Here is a 15,772-nt window from a genome sequence, read left to right on the forward strand (position 1 = left end):
CACAAATGTAAATATGAAACTAGAAAGTAGTGCAGAAATGTGAAGTGGATATGTGGAGTCTACTAAGCGTGTTTTTTTTTTTTACATATATGTTAAAACTGCCACCATGTCGTGACAGTATGATGAGGCAGCTAATCTGTAAAAAGAAAAAAAAAAAAAAAAAAAAGATCTCTGCATTTGTGTAGAAATGCATCGCTGCAAAGCAGAAGCAACCAATCGGAGCCAGCAGCAGGAGGGTATTAGCGCTGCCAAACATGCTTGTGTACACGCTGCTCAAAGGAGAGAAACTATTTACCGCTTCAGGAAACTTGTTTATTCGTCGTCGTCATCGTCGGTTAAGCTAACTAGCCTTAGCATTTATGGCACTTTCTGCTGTTGGGAATGAGCTGAAGCGTTGCAGAAAACAAGGGGAAGAGTGCGAGCAGGTGTACATAAGTGTAATTGACAGCACTAAGACCCTCCCCCTGGCTCTGATTGTTTTTTTTTTGGGTTTTTTTCCATTTTGTTCTCCGAAGAGTTTTTGCGGCGCTAGTGGCTCGTATTTTTTTGACAGTAGGCAGACAGGAAGGAGGGTGAGGAGAGGGGGGAAGACATGCGGCAAAGGTCGTCGGGACCGGGAGTTGAACTCCCGCGACGTCCGCGTCGAGGACTAAGGCCTCCAAACGTGGGGCGTGCTAACGCCCTGCGCCACCACAGCACGCCCCATGGTTGTTTTTGATGGCGTGGTGTTCTTCTGCCGATGGCAGTAGGAGCAGAGAGAGAAGGCAGAGGAGCTCCGTTTTGTTCACAGATTATCCGTCTCATACTATGCTGTCATGAAATAGTGACAGTTTTAATAAATATATTAAAAAAAATATGTTTTCTCCAAAAGTTGAATACTGCAGCTTTAAGGAAGAGTGGCAAGGGAAACAACATTTAAAAAAAAAAAGTTATTTTGTCTGTAGTAGACAGCAAACATGTGCAAGAAGACAACAAATTGTAACTTTTTGCCTTGAAGTAAAAACCATACTTTAATAAGCAGCTGGTGGTGGGAGCATCATGATGTGGGGACGCTTCCTTTCAGCAGGCACAGGGAAACTGCTCAGAGTTGTTGGGAGATGCAGGGACCTGTAAGGCAAATGTTTTGGCAATGGCTTAAGAAAACATTTTTAGACATTCCTGTTTAAAATCTAAAAATGTAAAAGTTTTTTCTTTCCACTAAACAAATATTCCACAACCAGTGTTGGTTTATCTCAGAGGCCGGCCACAAGTGGCTCTTCGGACGTTCCACAGCAGCTTAACAACTTAATAAGCTAAGAATGAGAAAGACTCGACTAATGTTTGTCTTTTTCTAAGGCGCCACTGAACTTAGCGAGGCAGCTGAAAGCTCTCCAGATATTCCTCAACCTCCTTTACAGTAAATATAAATCGAAAAGAGAAATACTGAAGAATATCAACATTCTGCTTCCCTTTTGACAGGATATGCACCCTAAACATTACATTTCACGCTTTGCTTTCTTCCTCACCTCACTTCTTTTTTTTTTCTCAACTCTGCATCCTACACCCTCCACCCCAACACACACACACACACACACACTGCCTCCTCCCCTACCTTCCTCCTGGCCTTTTCCGGCTCTCCAATTAAGCTCCGGCGGCAGGTTTCCATCAGCTGTCTGGTCGTCTGCAGCAGGATTCTTCAGAGCAGAGGCCTGTCAGGAAATGAACTCATCACTGGATGACAGCTGCTAATTTCTCCCTCTTCCATGTCACACGAGTGGCCTGCCGCAGTTAATAATGAGCCCATCCAGCCCTGATTACAGAGAAACACTGGGTGTGTGTGTGGGGGGGGCAGGCAGGGGAAGTGAACACGGTACAGTACATAATCCCTCTGACAAGATATGCAGAATTATGTACAAGCACAGGCCCAGACACACATTCCTATTGTGGGTCCAGTAGGAGAAACATTAATGCTTGTTATGGGAAAAACAACTCATATACTTTATAATCAATATAAGACCATGTACCTTCTATGCTTTGCCAACATATCCTCACATTTGTTCTCATTGCAATGAAAACATGCAGCACCAGAACCAGAACCAGAACCAAACATGAAGAAGCAGCATTGAGCTTCTGTGCACCAGAAATCTGGGACAAACTTCCAGAAAACTGCAAAACAGCCGAAACACTGAGTTCCTTTAAATCAAGGCTAAAACCCCACCTGTTAAGAGTTGCTTTCGAACTATAATAAATAATGGCTCTTGACAAAATGTAATGTTTACTGGTTTACTGTGTGGTGTCTATTATGTCTTTGTATTTTTGTGCTTTATGTGTTGGCTACAAACTCTCTCGCTGCTTTGGGGTCAGTTTTGAATTTCTGACGCTGTGAAATACTTTTCTTTTCTGGCTCGTCCAGAGTCGAGCCCGGACTAACCAGTGCAAGCTTGACTGTGCGTCATCATACAACATAGTTGTGCGCTGAATAGTGGCTGTTGCTCTTCTTGATGCTCACATGTCGAATGTGTCAATTTTAGCTGGACGGAAGAGAAGAAAAACTGGGTCCAACCTGAGGCTGTGCAGGTGTCACCTGAAATGACAGGTTCCTCTCTCCGCGAGATTCTGGATTTTGCTTCTCTTTCCCACCTCTCTGGCCTTTCCGCTGCAAGACCCGTTTCTCCTGCCCACTTCCCTCTGCCACTTTCCTGTGTGTATATGGGTGTTAAATGGATGACCTTTTGATGCCCTTTTTGTGTATCCGTGCTCACTCTCGCCTCCCTCCTCCCCTCAACCTGTAGCAACTGGCCGTTGTCTTTCTCTCCCACTCTAACCATTAGAAAGTTGGAGCCTAAATGAGTATCGACTCTCCCTCCAGTGCTAAATGCTGTGGGTGGGAAAAAAAAGGAAAAAGAAAGAGAGAAAGACGAGAAGAGTGAGTTGAACACCTAGAAGAGAATGGTGGTGGGGTGAGAGCACGACGATGTGGATGATGGTGTTCATGAGGGCGATAATGATAATGGTGAAGGTAATGACTGCTGGTGATCGGAAGACATGTTGGGAACCATCAGTCGAGGTGTGTGTGTGTGTGTGTGCATATGTTGCTGGTACAGTACTGTGTTTTATGTTATAGACCAACACAAAGTAGAGCATAATAGTGAAAGGGAAAGAAAAAAATTGTATGGATTTTATTTAGGGGTGTCAGAGTCAAGAAGATCATGGTTTTTATATTTGATTTCTCTTTTAAAAAAGAAAACAATCGGAAAGCCATGCTTTGTTTTTTTTTTCACATTACAAGCACAATTTTGTTATCCTACCTTTGAGTTTGTGGTCAATAACGGGAGAGATTTTTGAAAAATATACAAGCGTTGACTATAGAATCAATGTTGATGTCTGAAGTGTAATAGATCAAAAAAACAAAAACCATTGATTAAAAAATTAGACAGTCTTTATTGTCAAAAATTACAGCGAAGCAAAGCTTTTCTAAAAGCAAAGAGACTGAGATGGAGAACATGGAAAAAAAATGCAAAATCATCACCGCTGTTTTGTTTACGGTGATAAGGAACGAACTCGAGACAAAGAAAAATCAAATATTTGCCTCCATCCTTTAGACCCAAAACAAAACTCATGCTAACAATGAACCAAAATCTTAGGACAATGTAGTTACTCTAGTACGCAAAATTCATGTTAGGCGCTTTGAAAACATATTTCATAAGGAAGAATACTAAAACGTTTGCTTAAGTGGTATGGACGAAAATGAGTCGTTGGCGGCTGTCACCATTGTAAATTGACAGGAGTAGCACCAAAAAAAACTCCTTTGTTGCATAGCTCCAATCATCTGAGAAAATAGATATAATGTACACACTGAGTTATAAGAGGGAGACAATATTGAAGACACTCTTGAACAGAACTTGATACAGGGACTGTCATTGCTGTGCGCCTCAGCCTTCCAGGACGATGTTATGAGAAGCTCCGTCCAGGTAGACCACCATCTCCTCTCCTGCTTGCTGCTCCGCCTGCTGTGCCTCGCCGTCCCCGGCGGCTGCACCGCTGTACACCGCCTCCTCTACCTGCAGGGTGCAGTCCTCCAGCTCGGTCACAATGTAATGGGTTCCCTCGTCGTTGACGATGACCTGGGTAAGGCCTTCCTTCATCATCTGGGAGGCGGCGAGCTTCAGCACCTCCTGCATGTTTTCGTGGCCAGCCTCCTGGATGACCTGCACCTCCTCTTGCTCTTCTTGCTTCACGTCCACGGCGGCGTGGGCCTCCGTCGAGGCTTCGGGGGCCAACACTTCGTGAACGACGGTTGCCTCTCCTTGCATTTTCTCCTGATGGCCCATTTCGCTGACGGCGGTGAGCAGAGCGTCCAGAGCGGTGGACGACTCGGAAACGATGTGACTCTGACCCGCAGCCGCATGCAAGTCCTTCCTGGCGTCCCCGGACTCCACCACCACGTACTGGGTGCTGCCTCCAGCCAGGTGGGCGCCTGCAGAGGCCACCTCCCTGCCCGAGGCTATCACTTGTCCGTCTTCTGTGATGTGGAGCACCTCGGCCACTTGACCGGCCATGGCCAGCGTCTGCAGGGTGGCGGCGGCCGACTCCTCCAGGGCCTGGTCGATGGCCACGTCCTCCTCACCGTATCCCTGGATGATGATGACCTGCTGGACGGCCTCTTCGTGGCCGGATGCCTCCGACGAGCCTTTCCTGTCCTCGGGCGATTCCACAGACTCGGCCTCCACAAATGTTGCTCCTTGGCCTTTCAGACGGCACTCGAAGGACTTGGACACAATACCTAGTGAAAGACAAACGCATTCATGTTACATTTTTGAAGAGTCGTTCAGAGAAAACCAGAACAGAAATGAAGCAAGAGCTGGAAAGGCGTTGAGTGTGGTTTGAGTCAGAAACTCAAAAAATCGGATCCTTTTTCCAGTCCCTATTTTCTATGGAAGTTGTTACTACAGAAAAGCATTCATCATTAGCTATTTTCAGTGTCAGTGTTTCGCTTAAAGGTAAAGTCAGAGGAAGGACAGAAATGTAAGAAACTATTTAAAGGGGAAGCCTGTCTAGACCTGTCTGAGGGGCAGTGAAGCAGCAAGAGAGCGAGAGAGAGCAAGACTTCCTCTGGAAACAAGAAGGCAGACTGCTAGAAATGGATCAAGGGGAAAAAAAAACTATTGACTAGTGACCAGAGTTGGACTATTTTGATTTGTGATTGGCTCGTTGGATAGTGAAAAATCTCATCTTTTGTGCACCAGAGAACGAACCATATCCAAGAGCTAATATGTAACCCTGACAACAACACTTTTTAGTATGGAAGTTATTACTTTGACTCAAAAGTTATTTTCAGGATCTGTAAGATGTTCTTCGAAGACGTGAAAGAAGCTGTGTGAATGTCGGGAAGCCCCTTAGTTTGAGAACTAAGGGGCCAAACTTCTTAGTTCATCAGGAGATGAAAGGAAGGATAAATGGAGCAAAACAAGGTTGCTATGGTTAAACTTCCAAGTCCTTCGATTATGTTTTTCCGGACTTGGAAGTCTCAGAGCAAAAGTACAAATGTCTGTTCTCTGGAATAAGCACAGAGCCTGGTGTTTAGAGTTAGTCATGCTAACCGTGCTAATTCCTACATTAAGGTGCAAAATACAACTTAAAAAGATGATGTACGTTTGTCCTTTTTCGCAGAGGCACCCTATTTTACAACTCTGCTGCCTCACACACACACAGTGCAATGTGTGTGTGTTAAGATAAAAGAACAGGAATCAGATCACCTGATTTCACATATCAAGCACGCAACAAAATAGCTCATCCATGGAGCATTACCCATTGATTTTTTTTTTTTTTGCAGTTAGCCTGGAAAATGCATGAGGACTGCAATAGTTTCCTTTGGTATCTTTGTGCGCATAACATAAATAGTTTGAGCAATTCATTCTTTGCTAATGTCAAAGAGAAATCTGAATAAGCTAAAAGTGAAACTAGCAGGTAAAAATTGGACAAAAACTGGAGGTTGTTGAATTGTTGGTTCTGGTTAGTGAATATCTATTCGACTTGCTTCGTGTTTGCATGCATGCATCAACGTGAGAAGAAATACGATGGGAGGAAAGAGAAGAAAATAATCATGGGAGCCTAAAGTGACATTAAAGGCATAAGATGTAACACTTCACATATTTGTGTCACTTAGAGGCTTGAAAGCAGAGAGAATATGGAGATACTCTGCTGCTGCCGGAGGGCGGTGAGATACAGCTGCTGCTAATTGAGCCACACTGTGCCCTCTCACATCACAGGTTACCATGGCGTTTCCAAGGTGATAGGAACAGTGTTAGAAATGCCATTGTTTAAACAGCGCCTGGCTCAGACACTTGTAGGCTAATCTATGCAGGAAAAAAGGGGATTTGATTTGAGACATTTAAAAAAAAAGAAAAAAAAAAGGTGGGAGCCTCTGTTCACGACTAAGCTGCTGAAAGCTTTACTTATTTTACAACAGGTGAGAATAGGCACAAATTCCTGTCCGGGAGAGGAGCTTTCTAGGTTTATGATACCTTGTAAAGTCCCCCAAAAACTCTCACATCTTTGTAATACACCAAAACTTGTTTTTTTTGTGTGTTTTTTTTGCTTGGGAGGAGTTGACATTTAGAGATACAAGGTTTGCACCTGAGGGCAGCTATGGGATCACACAAACAGAACGGTACATACAGAACCAAACTCATCAATCACTGATGCTCCCGTCGTCCCCTGACATTTAATGTCCTCAACTCACAAGGTTGACGATGTGATTAGAAAGTCAGACTCGTGCTACAAAGTGGATCTGAGCCATCGCCCTCTTCTCCCTTGAGAATTTAGACTCAGACGTGGGAGCTCTAACTCCCAACTCCAAACACATGCAGTCGCCACTAATTCTTCGTCAGCAGTCTGACAGTTTGTTTGCCCTGCAGTTTCAAGAAATGAAATTTTCACAAAATCCTGAGTCTTCTGGACTTCTCTGAAATACTATCCACCAAAACCTCTTGTTGCGTTAGCCCATCACATAAAACTACAGATTTTTATTTCATAGGTCAGCTAAAGATGAGACATTCTGACTGCTCATCTTTCTCTCTGGTATAAAAACTCCTATTTCTTCTCTTGCGCATACACCGTGACACACACTGGGGATATTTTTGACTCTAAAGTACAGTTGCGTAAAGTGCTTCTGACGAGGCAGAAGCCCGGCTGTTTTAAGTAGACAGCGATGAAGTTGTACTCGTTTTGGAGAGGTGAGGATGAATTCTGACCTAAAGCTAATCGAACCGCTTTTAAGAAGAGACACAAAGGAGTGACGTTCCAAAAACATAAATATACAGTGCCTTTCAAAAAGTTTTCAAAGCCCAGGAACTCTTTTCACCTCACTGTACATTAAATGGACTTTATGTGCTATCCATCCACCCATCGTCTGTCCTGGCTTGTCCTTGTAGGGTCACTGGGGTGCTGGTGCCCATCTCCAGTGGTCATTGGACGAGAGGCAGGGTTCATCAATTTGCTAGTCCCTTGAGGACAACCACACACACCTCATGACCACTTTCGGCTAGCACCTAGCAGTGTGATTCAACTCATTTCGAGTTAACTCTCTACAGTTCAGGTGGTTTTCCATTACAATTGAGTAACAACTCCAGAGGATGGCGTCGTCACCAGAGTCCGACGTGATCTGACACAAACACAACCCAACAATGGAGGCCATGGGAGCTATGCCGTAGCTACGTCTGCTGTTTGTGGCTTTTTTTTTTTTTTTTTGTCAGACTCAAAACAAAAGAGAGATCCAGAAAAGGCGGAAGCCACCGAGACGAAACACTCTAGAGAAGAACAGCAGAGTGTGGCTCCACCGTTTAGTCAATCAGGGACTGCCAGTCTTCTGACATCTTGTCCAACTCCACACGCTTGGAACCCCGGTGAAGTATGCTTCGATAAAGGTGGTGGTGGCACACAGCCTTTACTCATGGAGAACCGAGGAGAGCTGAGACGAGCAGACGCTAGACGCTTGAACATACAGTCATTTTATTTACTGTATATTCAAGTGTCAAAAAACCCCTAATTTTTAACAACCCATGACTTCCTAAACATTAAATCACCACATTTCTAATGTTTCTCGACCACTTCTCTAAGGCCATGTTCAAAACCGGAGGAAAAGAAAACATTGCATTTCAAGTAAGACGTATATGTGTTGATCCCTATTATTCAGAATTAGTCAAAAGGTTTCAAACAACCAGGAATGCGACAAACAAGACTGGATGGGTAGCCAAGTTTATTTTGCTACACACAGTTGAGAAGGTAAAAATGTAGGAATATGCTACTGCAATAAAAACTGTATTTATTTTAAGGGTTTTATGACACTTTAAAAAAAAAAATTATTTGTTGTTGTGCATCTCCATCTCCTTCAACATAGTGAAAAGGTATTCTTAATTTCCTCATGACCAAATTCACCCCCCCCCCCCCCCAAAAAAAGACCTTGCAGTGAGGTTGCTGCACGCTGCCAGCATTGTGTGGTAAATATCAATTCAGACCCCTCCATTTGCACCTCTAGTGACAAGCCCTGTAGTTAGAGAGTGGAGGGAGTCAGCACTGTCACAGAGAGCCAGAACAGGTTGGCATTTTGAGAAGCGGAGGTTACCTATTTACACAGGAGCTACGGGGCCGATGCTAACTGCCTACGCCGAAATGCTGCGAGCTGAGAGGTCGGCTTGCAGGAGACAATAACTGTATAACTGTGCAGCTTCTTCCCGCATTACCATAAAAGCTGTTTGAAAGCGAGCAAATCTGAGAGAGCGGTGCCATTTCAGGTTGTTAAACGTCTAGATTCTCAGCTTTGAGGCCTGAATTTAGAGGTGTGTGTGTGTGTGTGTGTGTGTGTGTGTGTGTGTGTGTGTGTGTGTGTGTGCTGGAATGTGGGTGGTGTAAGAGTTCAGCCTTTATTGTTGCGTTGTCTGAACAGTGTGTGCTCCCGCACTGCATTCATCTCGGTACGTGCCTGCCTATGCGAGGGTTTCGGAGTGTGTGAGCCGCTCTGCGGCGGGGATGGCGGGGCTAGCGCGTGTCACATTAGCCACGGGGCGCTGTCGGCGGGCCACCGGCGGCGGGCCCCACTGAGGTTTATGGAGTGTCACTCAGTCGCCGCGGCCGTGAATCAAGTTAATGTTGCAGATCCCATCTCTTCAGTTGTCCTGCGCTCCCGGTGGAAGAACAACATTTGAACAGCGTGATTTGGCCCCGGCGAGAGGCTGATGCCTGTTTAATATGTGTTTTGAGTGCTCTGACTGACTGATTCCTTTAACAGGAAGTCGGAGGGGGAATGAGATCGACACAGAGAGGCAGGCTGCTTTATTGCCTGTGATCTGAAACAAGATGGAGGCTCCCTGAGAGGAATGAAACAACAGGAGGAAGACGGGGAAGCGGAGGCTGGAAGTGACTGATGCTGTTTGGATTGTAAAATGATGGAGGAGATATTTAGAGGATATCTCTGCTGCACAATCACCAATCCGTCTATCCACCCATTCATCCATTCACTTAATGATGTAATACCAGCTGTCCTGAAAACAGCCACACACGACGATGGTGCCACCACCATGCCAATGTGTCGTCATTGTGGCCTGGAGAAGACGTTTTCTGTATGAAGTGTGTTTTGCGTTATGTAGAGCAGCTTTGGGGGAAGGATGTTCTTTGGACAATCTTTGTTCAGCTGTATAAAAAGGTAAAACCTGGACTGGAGAAGAAATCTTTGCCTTTTTTTGTGAGTTTAGGGAGGAGAACATTCCGCAACTGAGCTCCAGAGTTTCCCTGAGCTGTTAATAGTGTGCATTTCTCCCGATTGCAAGTGGTAATAAATTGCATAGAATTTCTTGTTGTTTACTAAATCTCATAAGAAATCCCACAAAAATGTTGGTGTCACAAACGGGATTCAAACTGGCTGCTTTCTAAACACGGTATTCAGCTCCAGCGCTATTCTGATAAATGATCGTCCTGTCAAATAAATCTATTCTACAACAACCCAATATCATTTGCAGCAAAAGCCAAAGAAATATGGACGCAACACAACTATCCTCTCTGTAGAGAGTGAAGTAATCCCTCAGATGCGCTAAATGAATGCAGCAGAAGTAACCCTCGTTTTGCTTGGGACCCCGCTGGATCCCCTTCAAGGACCCTTAAATGATCGCTGGGCCTCAGTTTGACAGCCGTTTCCAAGGTGTGACTCTTAGTGTGGCACCAGGAGGTCAGTGCAGGAGCTTGCTTGTGGCGCGGATGCAATTATTGATCAGCGGATCAATAGACTGGCCTGTGTTGGGAGAGGTGCAGGGGGTCTCTAAGTGGCAATACTTCAGCTTGGAGAGGCCGCCGGGGGAGCGGTCAGACAGCACTTACCAGCAGTTAGAGAAATTAACCTTAACACGGAGACACCGGCGCACACACAATCAATTACACCCGCTGTAATACAGGTCAGCCTCGACGCAAATGTAAGCCCGCGAACACGCGTTGGCGTAATCAGGGGAGCCGCACGCCCGGCTACATCCTGAGGACAGAGCGGCTGTAATCCCTAAATTTAAAATCAGCCTCAACTGTAACCTCACTGTAAATGCTAATTGGTTCTCAGACGTACAGAGAGACACACACACACACACACACACACACACACACACCCACACACACACACACACACACACACCCCTGCATGCACGAAAATAAAAGACAAAGAAATCAACCTGAACAGACGCTACGGCAAGCAAAGTCAATTAAACTGTGTCAAAACTAGAGGCAGAATGAGATGCTCTCCAAATCAATTAGCGGGTCAATGGCAGCACCATGAAAAAGTCAGAGCTTATGATCAAGACGCCACAAAAAGACCTCTTTACAATCCCTTTACCAGACCATTCCCTTCAATTACAGATACAAAGCCACAACCTTTAAACGCAGACGCCTGATCGGGACACAAACATGGGGAGATGCTTTACAAACCAGGAGGATCCTCTGTGTGTGTGTGTGTGTGTGTGTGTGTGTGTTTGAAGGTGACACTGCTAAATAGATAAAGTGTCAGTTCTGGGTGTATCCAGGTCACCAGCAAAGGGGTGAATGACGGCGTGCTCAGGGAAAGTGTGTAAGCATGTATACAGGTGGGTGTTTTATTCTACGTCAGCAAATAAGATGTTATTTCATTAGTTTTATTGTCGGTAAATATTGTTTTATTTGTGTAGCAGCTTTACAAGAAGCAAATGAAGGTTTTGAGACGTGAAGAGTAATGACCAACTGTGGTCGTTTTCTGAATGTTTGATCATCTTTTCTGGTTGAGCCGCTCGACGACCTTCCCTTGCGTCCCTCTCATCCCCTGGACTCCCTCAAGCAAAGCCAAAAGTGCTACCTGTGCATGTGTGTGAAGGCGTGTGTGTGTGTGCAGGTCAGCTGAGGTCCAGTCAGTGACGGCTCTACTTTGTCTGCTTGGGACAGTCGCTACTGTCACCTTTACAAACGCCATGAATCAACGCCACCTAGGACAGGTCGGCCAACCAGAAAGCAACCAATTACACAGCGGCCAGATTGACATCCGGCGGACAGGGTGGAGAGACGGATGGAGAAACGCTGAAAACACACCAAGGACGAAGAACCAGGAGAGAACGAGGACACAGACAGATGGAAGGCCCTCAGGACCGGAGCACCAATGACTCTGAAGGCCAGAGCTAATCTGAGTGACTTTGGCTGATAGTCGAAGAAAATGCTGTAGATTAACATTTTACATAATCTGCTTTATTACAAATTAAAGTCTTAAACAGTTTCTCCTTTACCTGATATGGAAGGTTTTCTCCTGCCGGCATTTTTCGCAATTTACACATTTTACACAGCTTCACCTTCAAGCAAGACGACCCTAAACTTGCAGCTAGAAGCTCAACGTAATAGTTTAGATCAAAGTATAGTTTCACTAACTCAAATTTAAGGCTTTTAAAACCTTTGTTGAAGACTATCCTGAAAGAAATTTCACAACAAGAAGAAAATCGTATGTCTTGCGACGCTCTCCACAGCTTTAATTCCTGGAGTGCCAAGCTTTTTTTTTTAACAGAACGGGTTGCCTCGTACGGGTGGGCGACAGAATCGAGTCAACGGCGAAGACAAATGTTCATCCAACTGGCAATAGACTTACACGTAAACAAGGACAGATGCAAAAAAAAAAAAAAAAAACACCTGGCTACCTAAAGAGGGAATGTTAGCAGCTCATTAGTGGTAGCTTAAACCGTCTCAAGTCACAGAACGCAATGAAGATGTTTCAAACTTTTGAGAAAAAAAAGAAAGAAAAATGAGGTAGAATATACAAGATTAAATAGTCCTGCCACAGCAAAATTTAAGACCTGCGATTAACATATTTAAGGCCAACGTACATGATTTTTAAAAAAGAATTCATGACATTTTAAGGCCTTAGTTTTACACTCATAAATGTAGGTCTTTTTAAGGACGTGCAGGCACCCTGGTACGTGTGTTAGACCTAAATGAATTTACAATCTGTGGCAAGACAAAAAGAAGGTTCACATTAAATCTGATTAACATTAAACCATTTAGCAAAGGAAGCATATGCAAGGATTCCTCTGCAAAAGGGGGTACGACTGCGAATACCACGGGTCTGAATACTAACTTTCAATCTCATTTGTTAAAAGATCCATCTGTTTCCTTCCACTACTTTGCGTTCCAACAATCCAAGTCAAATACATTGCAGTTTGTGGTTGTAACCTGATAGAATGTGGGAAAAGTATTAAGTTAACATGGCAAGGCAGCGTAAAAACCCTCCACAGTTCAGCATCGTCTCAGATCGATGGAGGAGTTTGAGTTGGCTAGGAAAACACAACTCTGTCCCAAACACCTTTTTTTTATGTACAACAGAAGCGAGGAGGATGAATCATTGTTGCTTACAAACCTCCTATTGTGGGATCATTTTCAGCTTTAAACTCAAACCTTTACAAGTAGACTCTTAAATATTTCTCACCGCGCTGCCTGGAGAAACAAAACAAACAACAACAGCAAGAAAAAAATAAAATAAAATAAAAAACCCTCCAGAATACAAAACAATATTTGTTTGTTTTCTGGTATATTAAGGCTTCCTCCCACACACAGCTGAGCAAACTTTAGTCATATTTTCAGAAAACACACCAAATGTCAGCTGCTCGTAATCAAGAAGCTGCCGACTCTGTAATCCGGTAGCGCGAGGAGAGCGCCGTGTGTTTTAACTGACAGTAACCTGAGCAGCAGAAGGCAGGAAAGTTAGGCGAAATTTATTCTAACCAAAAGACTTTTGTGCAAAAAAAAAAAAAGGACGAGAAACAAATATTTACCTAGAGAAATGTGCCACGTGTTAATAAATTGAAACAAAATTCAGTATATGGCAGGATGAGACACAGCTGCAGTCAGAAGTGAACAAACACTTAACATGAAGCTTTTAATGATCTATCTATCTATCTATTACAATTATGTAATTTCCACCGCAATATGTTTAGAAGAAGGCCGCTCAGTAGCATTAGGGTTAGCAGAGCTGCTTTAGCATTGTTTCCGTGGTTTCAGGTTCAATTCCCAGCCTGTTTTCTTTTGGTATGAAGTTTGTACGCTCTCCCAGTGCATGTGTGGTTTCTCTTTGAGGTTAATTAGTCTCTCTAGTAGTAATGTTTGCAACTTCAATTACAGCAATGAAACCAAAAAAAGAGAATAAAAAAGCACTAACAGACTGATGAAAAGTTGTTTTTATATACATGCATGAATAAGTTCCTCACCAGAATATTTGCATCAAGCTGATCCAGACACCACCATGCTTGACAGTTGATACCGTTTTCTTTAGTTTAAACGCCTGAGATTGATATTTAAACATATCTTTAATCAACAGCTCAAACTTTTAGATTTTTATTTAGTTCCTTCAAGTCATTCTGTGCACTGGTCAGTCTGTGGACTGACCACAAACTGGTCGGTCCCAGTAGAAGATGCATTCTTTCCGGGTCTGAAAATCTACCGTTTCTGAAATTCAAGAGTTCGTAATCCAAAAAACCCCAAAACTTTCTGTCTGTCCGTGGTCGGTTCGCCGTGTGCAGCTCTGAGGACAGTCCTAATAAGTACTGTTCTTTATTTTCATGCCAACAAAGAGAAACTACCAGCAATAAGTCCTGATCACCAATCAATTCTTTATGTTGAAAATGATTGCAGTTGTAATTTTGGGCAAACCATTCCACCCTGGGAGAGTGGTTAAAAATAAATTAAGTAAAAGTAAAAAAAAAACAAAAAAAAACATCCATGTCCCTGACCATAACTGTGAAAACATTTTCTCATAAAGGGATCATTCAGACAGAATACTACAACAACAAATCCTCCCCTAAAACAATGAAATACTGTAGAGAGGGCTCAAGAGGTGAGTTAACACACACACACACACACACACACACACACACACACACACACACAGAGTGGAGTGGAACTGGTCGGAGGAAACGCAGGTCAGTGTCCTGCTCTCAGCTCTTTTTCTGCTGACAGAGGATGACCCGGAGTGAGAGTAATCTGGTCCACACTAACTCTATCTACCTCCAGTCCCCCAGGTCGGTGCCCCCGGAGAGACGGAGGGAAACACAAAGAGAATGAGACAGAGGGGAGGTGAAGAGGGAAAAAGGAGGTGAAGAGGAGACCGGAGGGAGGCGAAGAAGAAAAATATATATAATGAAGAAAACTGTCCTGGCGTTGATCTCTCAAGACGGCTTTCTCCTGCCATTGTTAGGAAAACTGTGGTGCGGTAAAAACAAAAACAAAACAAACAAAAAACATTTTAAAAAACCAAAACAGAAAACTCTATTTTCAGCTACTATATTACTGGAGATTGGAGTGTCATTTTTTACACACAAGTTTAGTTTGAAATTAGCATCATTTGCAAAAACTAGTACCCTGTATCACAGCTGCATTGCAGTGCAATATTAATTTAAAAAGTGAAACTGCTACATTTGTTATACGCAGAGTGATATATTTGAACTGCTTATTTCTATTTATTTGGATGATTATGGCGTGGAGCTAATAAAAACTTAAAATTGTGCTTCTCAGAAAAATGGAATATTATATAAAGGAAAAAAGAAGGATTTTTAAAAACAGAAATATAGTGTTGAGGCTTTCATGGAGCAGAATGCTGACTTGACAATTGTCCGGCAGACTGCACCTAAAAAACAAGCCACAAAGCAAGCACTGTATCCAGCTGCAATAATGGAAAGTTAAGTGGAAGGAATACCTACGGTAGAAAAAGATGAACAAGAAACAGATTGTTTGAGAATCAAGAGCTTGAAAAGATTCCCAGCAGCTGGCGTAAAGCTGGAGGTTGTTGCCAAAGCAACGGCGGCGTTCGTCACACCTTAGCAGAACCACATTGTGATCCCGTCCATGCCGTGCTGCACTGATGCAGTAATTCACACCGAATGAGAATCCACCGAGTTCTGAATGTGAAAACTTTACACACTTCTCAGTCGGCCTGCATTTACGCATTAAAACCCGTTTCGGTTTTGAGTTGCATTTAATGAGTTTTTAATGACATTAGCATTTACAGAGATGCGCCTTTATTTGATCTACATCTCCAGGAGCTTAAGTTTTTTTTTATTTGTTTAGAACATTTAAACAATTAAAACCAAATCATTTCTTGACTTATTTCTGCAGTCCAACTTCATGAGCCCAAAACACGAGCGCTAATCGTTTCCTGGAGGAGCACGAAGGCTTTACTAGACAGTTAGAGGTTTCTCCATGCATTCAGCAGCTTTTGCAGGAAAAAAAAAAAAAAAAGAAGATCTTGGTCTCGGAGCTC

At 43.5% G+C, this 15,772-nt stretch overlaps 1 protein-coding gene across 1 annotated transcript in view; it reads right to left on the bottom strand.

The window, feature by feature from the left end:
* Window positions 1–3,396: 3,396 nt before the first annotated feature.
* znf407 (zinc finger protein 407) overlaps window positions 3,397–15,772 on the bottom strand; it is a 196,700-nt gene continuing 184,324 nt past the window's right edge. Inside the window, exon 10 of the mRNA XM_028018396.1 lies at window positions 3,397–4,762. Coding sequence (XP_027874197.1) covers window positions 3,912–4,762 — 851 coding nt within the window. The 3' untranslated portion in view covers window positions 3,397–3,911. The remainder of the gene's footprint in view (window positions 4,763–15,772) is intronic.

The sequence above is a fragment of the Xiphophorus couchianus genome, chromosome 5 (genome assembly GCF_001444195.1).
Source record: "Xiphophorus couchianus chromosome 5, X_couchianus-1.0, whole genome shotgun sequence".
Lineage (NCBI taxonomy): Eukaryota > Metazoa > Chordata > Actinopteri > Cyprinodontiformes > Poeciliidae > Xiphophorus > Xiphophorus couchianus.